The sequence below is a fragment of the Labrus bergylta genome, chromosome 9 (genome assembly GCF_963930695.1).
Source record: "Labrus bergylta chromosome 9, fLabBer1.1, whole genome shotgun sequence".
In the NCBI taxonomy this organism is placed as follows: domain Eukaryota; kingdom Metazoa; phylum Chordata; class Actinopteri; order Labriformes; family Labridae; genus Labrus; species Labrus bergylta.
This window is the reverse complement of record NC_089203.1, coordinates 31,429,147-31,443,386: the sequence shown is the minus strand read 5'-3', so window position 1 is coordinate 31,443,386 and position 14,240 is coordinate 31,429,147. Positions and strand designations below refer to the sequence as shown.

Genomic DNA, 14,240 nt, shown 5'->3' with positions numbered 1-14,240 from the left:
TTACAGAGGTCAGGCTGGGGTCTCTTAGTGTGAAGGAACCTCCTCCTTTTTTCACCTGTGCCAGATGCCCTGCTCATCCACTGTGGGAGAAATGACCTTACACCAGCAGCTCTCCCAGATGAAGAGTCCTCTCTGCCATCACCCAGAGGAGCTGAAGCCAGGGGTTGTTTATTGAAGGTTTTTTTTTCATAAAATGTTTAAATAAACTTTTTTAAATCTGATATGACTGTCTCTGATTAACTGGAGTACAACAACGTGTTGGTCACAGTAAAATAATTTAGCAGTTAAGTTTATAGCTCACATTTAAAAAGGCCTTGAACTGACATTCATTTCTTCTTGACCAACAACAGCTAAGACAACAGCAAAGCTAACAGACGAGCTCAGCTTGTCACAGCCAGCTCATCTGAGATAAATGGCCTTCAAACTTATTTAATATTAAACATTTAAAGCCAATAAGCATAGCAAGATACGTATGAGATTCCATTTCAATTTATTCAATCACAGACTTGTCAAACAGTCTGGCATGTTGTGCTGCTGTTTTCAAGAGTTAATAACTGAAGAGAAGAAGACCATCGAGAGAGGACAGGAAACACTCAGGGGACGAGTCCTCCACGTTGTCGGGGGACGAGTCCTCCACGTTGTCGGGGGACGAGTCCTCCACGTTGTCGGGGGACGAGTCCTCCACGTTGTCGGGGGACGAGTCCTCCACGTTGTCGGGGGACGAGTCCTCCACGTTGTCGGGGGACGAGTCCTCCACGTTGTCGGGGGACGAGTCCCCCATGTTGTCAGGGGTTGCTGATGGATCTGAATCTGAGAGCATCTTCTGTAATAAAGAAAAACAATCACAGAGTTAAATGTAAAGTATAATGAGTTTTACTGTGATGTTTCTGCCTCAGACCTGAAATCAGATCTGTCCTCAGGTTCTGCTAAACTTCAGGTTCTAAAGTTTGTTTTTATGACAGGAGAACTATTAAAGAGGAAAAACAAAATATATAAAAGACATGATGAATCTAATAATATGATCAGCTTTATGAATTTATGTTTGAAGACAAAAGTGTTCCTGCCACTTTCTATTGAAGATTATTTTAAACTGTCATCACATGGGCCAGCCTGATGAATTAAACGAATGTTAAATATTCTCATATAATCAGAAAGCCAGTTTGTGTGCAGAACCTCACCGGAGCTGGAATCAGAGTCTGGACTGCTGTTTCCTTTGAGCACTGATTTCCTTGAAGACAGAGAGAAGAACAATTTAAACATGAACTTCTTGCAGAACCATAGAGGCTGTTAAAATCTTCTGCTAGTCTTCCTTACATTTTAAGAAGGATTATAAATTGTTACTAAAATTACTTTGATGCCGATAGCGGTTACAATAACACGGTCCAATCATATGAGAGATCATTTTACCTTTGAGTCCTATGTGGCGTCCACCTTCACAAGCTGCTGCTTCAGTCTGGCTGCATCATGGTCTCCTACAGGAACACCACAGAAATGCAATCAAAGTACTTCACTGTATTTATCAGAGGATGAACTGTATGCAAAGTAAAAAAAAATGTAGCTGTAATTCTGAGACTGCTTTGTTATTTGAGAGCACAGATTGTTTCTGTTCCCTTCTCTCTGTTTGCCTGTACATGACCTTTCAGTGCTGTAGAAGATGCTACAGTAAATCCTGGATCAGCTGTGTGGATGGTGTGACTGTGTGCTAAAGCTTTGTTAAAGTTGTCACACACATACTCATATGTCTTTGGAGAGTAAAAGTGCAGTGTGGTGGCAAACTGCTTATAAAATATAAAATAGTATTTTATTGGTGAGGTGCCCCAATCAAAGCGTCCTACAGAGTATCAGCAGCTTTAGAGGGAGGAGACGAGAGCATTGTGGAGAGGAGCGCACCGCAGGGGGCGAGCTGGAGGAGAGACGAGGGACCAGAGGAAAAGGAAAAAAAGAAGAGGGAAATAGGAAGAAATAAACGTTGATGTTGAAATTCTTTTGAATACAGAGGCTGTGAATGTTCAGTTATCTTTGGCTATAAAAAGACAACAACAGCCTGTAGTTTAATCCTGGTGTTTCTCTTTGTTAACGATTATTGAAGCGAAATCAAAAATAAATGCATCCCATTTAAAACATATTAACATGTGTGGGGGAAAACGTGATCTTTATGTCTTCTTTTGTTGTGCCTCTGTCTCCTCCTAACTACAATAACAGCAGCATGTTGTGTGTAACACTGGTCTCCTGCATTAACACCTTCCTTTCAAAGGTGATAAATACAGACACAGTCACAATCACCTCAATGTTTGTCAGGTTTTAGAACAATTTCTCAATGAGCGTCATTAAATTTACAATATGATCAACTTGTGACTGTTGAATTGGTCGTGTGTGGAAGACAATGCAGAATATTTATCACGTTTAAGCAGCATGATGCTCGGTTAATATTACAATACACCACCGCAGGTTGTTGATGTTTGTGTTCACGTTTCAGTTAGTCTCTTAAATCAGTAACAGTTATATTAAATCACATCTTACCTTTAGTTTTATCTGGATCTTAAATCAGTAACAGTTATATTAAATCACATCTTACCTTTAGTTTTATCTGGATCTTAAATCAGTAACAGTTATATTAAATCACATCTTACCTTTAGTTTTATCTGGACACATAGAGAAATATTCTCCCCTCGTATATAGTCCTATGAATTTCAGCCTGCACGGTGAAAGTAAAACCTGTTCCTCTCGGTATAGTCCACTTATCACTCAGACTGTAAACATGTTCACATTAGTAATGATGCAGGCCAGATTACAATTATGTGACTTTGTTTTTGCCCTCGATACTTTCAAGACTTTACCAGACGTTTTTATTTTTGCTGTAAAATAACTGTACAGTCAATGAACCGCATCTATGAGCGGATTTTATATTACGATTCTTGGTTTTAAATACAATTTCAATCACAATAACGATATAACAATATGAAGAAACATAGCATGTCAGTTATTAGGTTTGCTCATTTAATAAAATAAAATAAAAAGATAAATCATGCCGGATAAGTAACCTAGCTTTACAACATTTCAGCTAACTTAGACTGCTTATGTGTTAGCTAGCTAGATAACGACTTTAACCAATGACACATAAATCACTTTTTACTTACCGAAAGAACTGCAAAGATCCGTTATCTCCCACAGGTCGGTTAGAACAGTTTACTGCAGAACAACTCATTTTACAGCTCGAAAAAGATGAAAAAACTGAACGGAAAAATTCAACGGCGTCTCGGCTTTCCTTCACTACGTAACTTTGTTATTCACAAAGACAGCTACGCAAGATCGGCGGCTGTCAATCATCGTCAAATATGACGTAAAATCCCGTTTTTCAACCTCAAATAACTTATTTAAAACAAACTTCACAGACAAATGAGCACTTGAACACAATGTAGGGTGATAATAACTCATGATCACAGCAGAGTTTAGGTTTGTAAAAAAATTATGTGACGAGTATTTTAGCTTTACAGTTTGATCCACATCCCATCTGTTATCATTGAGGAGGCGGGGCTTATGACCTATACTGCAGCCAGTCAGTAGGGGGAGCTCTAACAATAAAAGCTTCACTAGACCGGGGAGCTTGTGCCGTCCATTATTTTTACAGTCTATGGTGTGAACATGAGGAGGGGGTTGTGTTTACCACTCTTTGCTCCCTGACTGTTTCTCTGCACAGTTTTATAAAAACTCAAATGCATCTTGTGGGTCGACATCACGGCGTGCAGAAGTCGAACTAAAACAAGTTCTGAGTGAACTCGACCACTAAAGAGCGTCCTGCTCCCCGGGCGTTATCTCCATTCATTATGAGAGCGCCAAACGATCGCACCGAGGCCCACATCCAGGTCAACTCACAGCCAGAACACCTCCTTTAGTATTCCTTATTTATCCCAGTCAGGCCACCTGCTGTGTGTGTGTGTGTGTGTGTGTGTGTGTGTGTGTGTGTGTGTGTGTGTGTCTGTGTGTGTCTGTGTGTGTCTGTGTGTGTGTGTGTGTGTGAGTGGAGTGTGTGTGTGTGTGTGTGTGTGTGAGATGTGTGTGTGTGTGTGTGTGTGTGTGTGTGTGTGTGTGTGTGTGTGTGTGTGTGTGTGTGTGTGTGTGTGTGTGTGTGTGTGTGTGTGAGTGTGTGTGTGTGTGTGTGTGTGTGTGTGTGTGTGTGTGTGTGTGAGTGTGTGTGTGTGTGTGTGTGAGTGGAGTGTGTGTGTGTGTGTGTGTGTGTGTGAGTGGAGTGTGTGTGTGTGTGTGTGTGTGTGAGTGGAGTGTGTGTGTGTGTGTGTGTGAGAGTGTGTGTGTGTGTGTGTGTGTGTGTGTGTGTGTGTGTGTGTGTGTGTGTGTGAGTGGAGTGTGTGTGTGTGTGTGTGTGTGTGAGTGGAGTGTGTGTGTGTGTGTGTGTGTGTGTGTGTGTGTGTGTGTGTGTGTGTGTGTCTGTGTCTGTGTCTGTGTGTGTCTGTGTCTGTGTCTGTGTGTGTGTGTGTCTGTGTGTGTGTGTGTCTGTGTCTGTGTCTGTGTCTGTGTCTGTGTGTGTGTGTGTCTGTGTCTGTGTCTGTGTCTGTGTCTGTGTGTGTGTGTGTGTGTGTGTGTGTGTGTGTCTGTGTGTGTGTGTGTGTGTGTGTGTGTATGTGTCTTCCTGCAGAAGCGTGTTCATTTCTCATTGAGTCTAAGAATAGAAACGGTTCACTGTGCATGTTTGACTCAAACAGAGAAGACGTGTTGATGCTATCAGCGTCTGTCACCACAGGCAGGTGGAGAACAGATTACAGACGTACGGCTGCTCGCCATGCTCGCCACATTAATAAGAAATGAACGCGGGAGGTTAGAATACGAGCAGGTTTCACACACCCTGATCAGAAATCATACCAACATGTTCTCCTGAGCTCAGGGGGATGTGTGTCTGTGTTTTTGTTTTCTACTTTAGATCTCAAATCTTAAAAATGAATCCGTCGCTGTCGGTCTTTATCAACAGTGACGCTCTTTTTAACGTGCAGGACGTAAGCTCCACCACCAGGGGGCTCCACATCAAAAAACTAACAAAAGATGACGTCAAGGCTGGCGGGGAATCATGGGAGTGATTCTCTGTTTCTTCCCCATCCTGATGAAGACGACCTCTGAGTTGAGCGTTGTCATGACGACCGAGTGAAGTCGACCTGATGTTTACAGACGAGCTGACGTATCAGAGTTTATCACAGCAGCTCATACAGCGACAGAACTCAGGCTTCCTTTGACGTAACATCTGGTGTTTCCATGGCAATGTAGCGTAATTAAATTATTAAGATGTTATATCTTTATTTAACCTCGGATTTAAGAAGGGGCACCACTTCCTGTTAAAGGAAGAAAATAACTTTAATGGTATAAGTTAATTAATGAATCAGTCAGTTTCACATCTTGAAAGAAGTAAGTTCTGGAAATGTTAAACAAGAAAACACAAAGTCCTGAATTTTATGTGTAAAATTTAATATAAAAGGGGTAAACAATAATGTATCGATGAAACAGATAAAGAATATGATTATTATGATCAGGATAATGTAATTATAATGTATGGTGACATTATATATTTAGTAATGGGATGAGACGCGGTATTGTTTGAATGACTTAATCAGAAAATGGAGTTGATAAAATAATTTTGGGATTCTATTTGGATTTAAAGGAGGGCTCTGAATAGACACGACTCATCAATCTTCCATCACTCCTTACCACCAGCAGTCTTACTGTGAGATGTGTTAAAGTGAACTCCGCCGGCTGGTCCTGCGTTTCAGTCTCTGGCAAGCGGTTCTTTTCAGGCCCAGAGAGGCCCACGGGTCAGATTAGATGCCTTGACAGCTTGGTCGGAGTGTGCAGCTGGGATGGAGATCGTACGTCGGTTCAGCCGTCGTCTCAGACGCTCCAAGAGGATCCAACAGGAAAACATATTAAAGAGTCTTTTGATACGTCGATTTCCAATTCAGATTAACCGGACGGCCATCTCAACGAATCCAAACTAAGGAACTGGTTTTCAAAATTGAAGAGCAAAGACTTTAGAGAAGAAAGTTCAAAAACCTTGTTTGAGCCAGAAAGAATTGATGTTCCAAAAATTGTGCTTGAAAAAGAAAGTTCGGCAGAGACTCGTCGCTACGGCACAAAAACATGAACACGACGGTAAACCAGCCTGCTGACAACCAGCCTGCTGACAACCAGCCTGCTGACAACCAGCCTGCAGACAACCAGCCTGCTGACAACCAGCATGCTGACAACCAGCCTGCTGACAACCAGCCTGCTGACAACCAGCCTGCTGACAACCAGCCTGCTGACAACCAGCCTGCTGACAACCAGCATGCTAACAACCAGCATGCTAACAACCAGCATGCTAACAACCAGCCTGCTAACAACCAGCATGCTAACAACCAGCATGCTAACAACCAGCCTGCTAACAACCAGCATGCTAACAACCAGCATGCTAACAACCAGCCTGCTAACAACCAGCATGCTAACAACCAGCATGCTAACAACCAGCATGCTAACAACCAGCCTGCTAACAACCAGCATGCTAACAACCAGCATGCTAACAACCAGCATGCTAACAACCAGCATGCTAACAACCAGCATGCTAACAACCAGCATGCTAACAACCAGCCTGCTAACAACCAGCATGCTAACAACCAGCCTGCTAACAACCAGCATGCTAACAACCAGCCTGCTAACAACCAGCATGCTAACAACCAGCATGCTAACAACCAGCATGCTAACAACCAGCCTGCTAACAACCAGCATGCTAACAACCAGCATGCTAAAAACCAGCATGCTAACAACCAGCCTGCTAACAACCAGCATGCTAACAACCAGCCTGCTAACAACCAGCCTGCTAACAACCAGCATGCTAAAAACCAGCATGCTAACAACCAGCATGCTAACAACCAGCATGCTAACAACCAGCCTGCTAACAACCAGCCTGCTAACAACCAGCATGCTAACAACCAGCATGCTAAAAACCAGCATGCTAACAACCAGCCTGCTAACAACCAGCCTGCTAACAACCAGCATGCTAACAACCAGCATGCTAAAAACCAGCATGCTAACAACCAGCCTGCTAACAACCAGCATGCTAACAACCAGCCTGCTAACAACCAGCCTGCTAACAACCAGCATGCTAAAAACCAGCATGCTAACAACCAGCATGCTAACAACCAGCCTGCTAACAACCAGCCTGCTAACAACCAGCATGCTAAAAACCAGCATGCTAACAACCAGCCTGCTAACAACCAGCCTGCTAACAACCAGCCTGCTAACAACCAGCCTGCTAACAACCAGCCTGCTAACAACCAGCATGCTAACAACCAGCATGCTAACAACCAGCCTGCTAACAACCAGCCTGCTAACAACCAGCCTGCTAACAACCAGCCTGCTAACAACCAGCATGCTAACAACCAGCATGCTAACAACCAGCATGCTAACAACCAGCCTGCTAACAACCAGCCTGCTAACAACCAGCCTGCTAACAACCAGCCTGCTAACAACCAGCATGCTAACAACCAGCATGCTAACAACCAGCATGCTAAAAACCAGCATGCTAACAACCAGCCTGCTAACAACCAGCCTGCTAACAACCAGCATGCTAACAACCAGCCTGCTAACAACCAGCATGCTAACAACCAGCATGCTAACAACCAGCCTGCTAACAACCAGCATGCTAACAACCAGCATGCTAACAACCAGCATGCTAACAACCAGCATGCTAAAAACCAGCATGCTAACAACCAGCCTGCTAACAACCAGCCTGCTAACAACCAGCATGCTAACAACCAGCATGCTAACAACCAGCCTGCTAACAACCAGCCTGCACACACACACACACACACACACACACACACACACACACACACACACACACTCCACTCACTCACTCTCACACACACACACACACACACACACACACACACACACACACACACACACACACACACACACACACACACACACACACACACACACACACACACACACACTCCACTCACTCACTCTCACACACACACACACACACACACACACACACACACACACACACACACACACACACACACACACACACACACACACACACACACACACACACACACACACACACACACACACACACACACACACACACACACACACACACACACACACACACACACACACACACACACACACTCCACTCACTCACTCTCACACACACACACACACACACACACACACACACACACACACACACACACACACACACACACACACACACACACACACACACACACACACACACACACACACACACACACACACACACACACACACACACACACACACACACACACACACACACACACACACACACACACACACACACACACACACTCACACTCACTCACACACACACACAGCAGCAGCTTGGTGGAGTATAATTACTGCCAGCTGGAGACCCCTGACTCGTGGACCCCCTCACTTCTCTGGTCTGGTCACATGACATCAGTCTCCCCGCCTCACCGCCGCCGCTGTAGGTCAGGTCCTCGCCGCGGCCATAACCTCCAGTAAATGTGCTTCTACATCACCCGGACACGACCCATCCAATCCTGACAGGAGGAGGAGCTTCATCCTGAGGGTCTGCAGACACTCTGTTCATAGGATCCATAACTGGGAATATGCTAACCCCTGCTGCTAACCCCTGCTGCTAACCCCTGCTGCTAACCCCTGCTGCTAACCCCTGCTGCTAACCCCTGCTGCTAACCCCTGCTGCTAACTGGGAATATGCTAACCCCTGCTGCTAACCCCTGCTGCTAACCCCTGCTGCTAACCCCTGCTGCTAACCCCTGCTGCTAACTGGGAATATGCTAACCCCTGCTGCTAACCCCTGCTGCTAACTGGGAATATGCTAACCCCTGCTGCTAACCCCTGCTGCTAACTGGGAATATGCTAACCCCTGCTGCTAACTGGGAATATGCTAACCCCTGCTGCTAATCCCACTGTGACATCACAAGGAGAGCACATTATAAACAGAGCATTTTTCTCTGTGTTGTTAGACTTATGCAGACCACAAACAAAGGACTGGATGGTTTATCTGACATGTTGTGGGTCAGTCAGTAGAAGTGGATGTTTCAGAATGTGTCCTCTTTAAAGAGCGTTCTCTGCAGGATGATGAGCTGCTCTCTAAATCTTTTCAAAGTAGACTGATGACTTTCTGCTCTGTAACGTCTCTTATCGCTCTGGGTGTGGTCAGATTGTTTGATTGTTTGTGTGTTGTTGTCGTATTCAAACAGGAAGTTACAGAGGAAGTGTTTGAGATGGAGACTTTGTCTGCAGTCGACCTGAAGAAGAGTTTCAGTTAGTTTGATGAATCAGAGGTTCAGAGAACACTCACCTGCTCAGTACCATGTGACTGACTCTGACAGGAAGTATCGACCTTCAGTCCCCACATGAGGGTGCCAGCCGTCACATAAAGCTATTCCTGTCACATACAGTCCAACTGTTCCTTTACCGAGGGGAACGGGGGGGGGGGTTTCAAACTCTGCCTCTCAGGACTTAAAGGACGCGTGGAGCATTGGCGCAGTGATAGCTACGATAGCTCGAGTGAACATGAACTCGGTCCTTCATGACATCACGCTGAGACGCAGCGTGCTCTCGTTGTGTTAGAGGGAAGAAGCTCTCGTTCTCACCGCAGTGAGCTCAACACGGGCCTGAAGCTCGTCGATATTTAGCCTAGCTTAGCATAAGTCTAAAAACAGGCAAAAGCAGCCAGATAGCTCCTCGAATATAATCAACTGTAAATGTAAGCGGGTAACGGGGCAGAGACACGCACACTGACAAGAAGAGAAGTTTGTTTCTTTACAGTTTAATTTTGTTAGCGAGGAGTTTCCGCTCTTCCTACAGACCCGCCCCTCTTTTCTCCGTCAGACAGCGCCGAGAGAAAGAGGCCGATATAATAATCAAGAAGAAGCTTCAAATATAGAAAAACAATCCACTGAACATCTCTCTGTAAAAAGACTCTTTGATTTATACAAACATGAAGAATATCTTTCTTCATGAGACCGTACATCATCTTCTGAACCTTCTACATTCATGTCTTTGATTTGTCTCGCCCTCACTTCTTCTGCCTGACTGAATATGTAAAGTCTGCATTAAGTCTCTCCATCAAACCCAGCACACAGAGTCAACATGCAGCCAGCTGTTACACCAACCACGTCTTCCACTCTCTCTGTGAGACCTCACACATTCTCAGGGTCAAAGGTCAACATTCCCCTCAGACAGGAATGTGTGCAGTTTGACAGAATTTGAAATCTTCCTCCTGCAAACAGCTGAGGTGTTAGAAAGAGAGCCGCCCCTCTTCTCATCTCTCTTCATCGCTCCAATTCAAAATGAGCCGCGTATTAACAATTGCATGACGCCACAAACAACATCTCCACGGTCTGAGGCGACCTTCACTCCTCTGCAGAGGGCACGCCACTAAATCCATTTCTCCAGAGATACAGTCCGCTGAATAACAAATCACACGGGGGCTCTCTCTCTCTCTCTCGCTCTCTCTCTCTCTTTCTCCCTCTCTCCACAGAACCTGGAACAACAACATGTGGTGGGGGGGGACAAACACATGGGGGGGAGCAGGGCCCTGTACATGTGAGACTTCTTCTGTCTGGAATTATCTGCAGAGAACAGTCGTTCAGTTATTAAAGGTGTATTAATAACTTGAACACTGATAGAGCGAACATACATCTTAAGCCCCTCCCCCTTAGTGCTCACAGAGTCTGAATCTCATTCCTGATCTGGTTACATTACCAACCAAACGTTATTTACGCCCCCTCCTCCCGGCTCTGTCGCCTGTGATAAGGTTGTGGGCTCAGGGAGCGAGGTGACAGCAGCCCAAATCCACCAACCAGCTGCAGCTCAGCTGCAAAGATAAAGATAAAGATTCGTTTACAGTCTGAGGGAGAGAAGAATCAAAACGATACAGAAAAAGCTAACTAAAACATTCTCCGACTCAGACGTCACTGAAAGAGAAGGAGAACTACAAGATCACATGAGAACTACAAGATCACAGGAGAATTACAAGATCACATGAGAACTACAAGATCACAGGAGAACTACAAGATCACAGGAGAACTACAAGATCACATGAGAACTACAAGATCACAGGAGAACTACAAGATCACAAGAGAACTACAAGATCACAGGAGAACTACAAGATCACATGAGAACTACAAGATCACAGGAGAACTACAAGATCACAGGAGAACTACAAGATCACATGAGAACTACAAGATCACAAGAGAACTACAAGATCACAGGAGAACTACAAGATCACATGAGAACTACAAGATCACAGGAGAACTACAAGATCACATGAGAACTACAAGATCACAAGAGAACTACAAGATCACAGGAGAACTACAAGATCACAAGAGAACTACAAGATCACAAGAGAACTACAAGATCACAGGAGAACTACAAGATCACAAGAGAACTACAAGATCACAAGAGAACTACAAGATCACAAGAGAACTACAAGATCACAGGAGGAAGTCTCTTCAGACTGAAGTCTTTGAATCTTTTCAGTCTCAGACTTTTTTCACCAGGTCAAACTAAAGTTTTCTCTCCATGCTGTGGGTTAGGGTTAGGGTCCTTGTATAAACTTCCTGATGTTGGAACAGGAAGGAGTAAAGCGGTGTGATCCCGTCTGAGCGCTCACATGGGACACAAAGGTGCAAAGAGCCTCGGAGCGTGTGCAGCTTGCCTCTCACACTAAGATGTAGCACGCTCACGGTCCATCAGGGACGCCGGCAGCTACAACCCGATAAGTGCATCATACACACACAATCCCGTGTTACACACACACACACTCCTGTGTTACAAACACACACACACACACACACACGCATGGCTGAGAACGGGCCCTCAGCGTTATTAAATAAGTGGCCGTCCTACGTGGTGAAATGGAGCAGCGAGGAGGGGTCATATGCACCGCCTCCTCTGCGGCGTTGGTTGAGCGCCAGCTGAAGCAGTCCGTCAATAGGCTGAGTCAACAGTGTGTGAAATGAAGAGGGAAATAGAAGTCGACATTAAGCCGCTCTCTCACTTCCCTTCAGACGCCAGACAGCGGCTAATGCGACTCCCCCAGAGCCCCCCGCACGCCGCTATCACACCTCAGCAGCTGCACAGCTCGGCTTTTCAAAATAAAGTCAGAAATCAGAGCACGAGGAGACGCAGACTCTGACCTCCTCTGATCAATGTAAACATTAGTGCGAGTTTCAGCGCGACCTGCAGAGACGGAGGGTAACCGTCTTTACCTGCAGCATGACGCACGCCGCTCTGCTGTTTGATCTCTTCAAGAGGAAATAAAAGAGACAAACAGCTCGTGACCTCGGAGAGAGTTATACTTCATATTTCACAGCTGGTGGCTGAGCTAACAGCAGACATGTCAGACTCAGGATGCCTCCCCGTGTCTCGTAGTTGTTTTGAGAGGCTGACCTCGTCCGAGGGGGGAGGAGCCACATTTCCAAACGTCTCGCTCCTATTAAAGGAAAGTCTGAACACTGAACGCCTAATGATTTTTTAAAAAAGGACGTTGCCATGGTGATATGCTAAACAGCCTCATTGACTCTCAGCTGAACTATGAGAACCTTCAACATAGAGGCTGACGAGTTGAGCCGAATCCTGTAGACCGGAAGGGTCCTGGATCAGGTCTTCATGACTCAGAGCTCACAAAAAAAACCACAGATTTAAAAAAAGTGTAAAGAGGTCAAACTAAACCTCATGATGTTCTGTGACCTTTAAAAAACCACGAAGAAGAAAGATGGTCAAAACTCTGCGTCTAAAGGGACTCGTTACAGGAGAGAGGGGCGGAGCTTCTGCAGAGATCAGGACCTCGTTACAGGAGAGAGGGGCGGAGCTTCTGCAGAGGGATCAGGACCTCGTTACAGGAGAGAGGGGCGGAGCTTCTGCAGAGGGATCAGGACATCGTTACAGGAGAGAGGGGCGGAGCTTCTGCAGAGGGATCAGGACATCGTTACAGGAGAGAGGGGCGGAGCTTCTGCAGAGGGATCAGGACCTCGTTACAGGAGAGAGGGGCGGAGCTTCTGCAGAGGGATCAGGACCTCGTTACAGGAGAGAGGGGCGGAGCTTCTGCAGAGATCAGGACCTCGTTACAGGAGAGAGGGGCGGAGCTTCTGCAGAGATCAGGACCTCGTTACAGGAGAGAGGGGCGGAGCTTCTGCAGAGATCAGGACCTCGTTACAGGAGAGAGGGGCGGAGCTTCTGCAGAGGGATCAGGACATCGTTACAGGAGAGAGGGGCGGAGCTTCTGCAGAGGGATCAGGACCTCGTTACAGGAGAGAGGGGCGGAGCTTCTGCAGAGATCAGGACCTCGTTACAGGAGAGAGGGGCGGAGCTTCTGCAGAGATCAGGACCTCGTTACAGGAGAGAGGGGTGGAGCTTCTGCAGAGGGATCAGGACATCGTTACAGGAGAGAGGGGCGGAGCTTCTGCAGAGGGATCAGGACCTCGTTACAGGAGAGAGGGGCGGAGCTTCTGCAGAGGGATCAGGACATCGTTACAGGAGAGAGGGGCGGAGCTTCTGCAGAGGGATCAGGACCTCGTTACAGGAGAGAGGGGCGGAGCTTCTGCAGAGATCAGGACCTCGTTACAGGAGAGAGGGGCGGAGCTTCTGCAGAGGGATCAGGACATCGTTACAGGAGAGAGGGGCGGAGCTTCTGCAGAGGGATCAGGACATCGTTACAGGAGAGAGGGGCGGAGCTTCTGCAGAGGGATCAGGACCTCGTTACAGGAGAGAGGGGCGGAGCTTCTGCAGAGATCAGGACCTCGTTACAGGAGAGAGGGGCGGAGCTTCTGCAGAGGGATCAGGACATCGTTACAGGAGAGAGGGGCGGAGCTTCTGCAGAGGGATCAGGACATCGTTACAGGAGAGAGGGGCGGAGCTTCTGCAGAGGGATCAGGACCTCGTTACAGGAGAGAGGGGCGGAGCTTCTGCAGAGGGATCAGGACCAAATGAGAGGAAGGATTTATTTTTTTGCATCTGATGACAAGGGGGGAGCGCCGTGGTTAATCGAGTGTCTTGAGAGCGACCTCCTGCCTGTTAGATAATCAGAGGTTGTTTAAGGTCACGTGTATGTTTCTTATTTAGCGTGCTGCGTGGTGGTGAAGGGGTTCGATTCCCGTCACACAGGAACCTTTCTGTGTGTAAACATGGCGCCTTGAACGTGCAGTCTGTAT

General features: G+C 46.3%; 1 protein-coding gene across 1 annotated transcript; it reads right to left on the bottom strand.

Moving 5' to 3' along the window:
- Nucleotides 1-473: 473 nt before the first annotated feature.
- On the bottom strand, nt 474-1,230 carry LOC136179989 (serine-aspartate repeat-containing protein G-like). The gene is made up of 2 exons (XM_065958995.1): nt 1,179-1,230; nt 474-823 (listed from the first exon to the last, which is right to left on the bottom strand). The coding sequence occupies exon 2, from the start codon at nt 818-820 to the stop codon at nt 548-550; it is 273 nt and encodes a 90-aa protein (XP_065815067.1). The 5' UTR covers nt 821-823; nt 1,179-1,230; the 3' UTR covers nt 474-547.
- Between the last annotated feature and the right edge of the window lie 13,010 nt (nt 1,231-14,240).

Excerpts from the sequence above, each read along its gene's own strand:
- LOC136179989 (XM_065958995.1), bottom strand. The coding sequence starts at position 820 with ATGCTCTCAGATTCAGATCCATCAGCAACCCCTGACAACATGGGGGAC.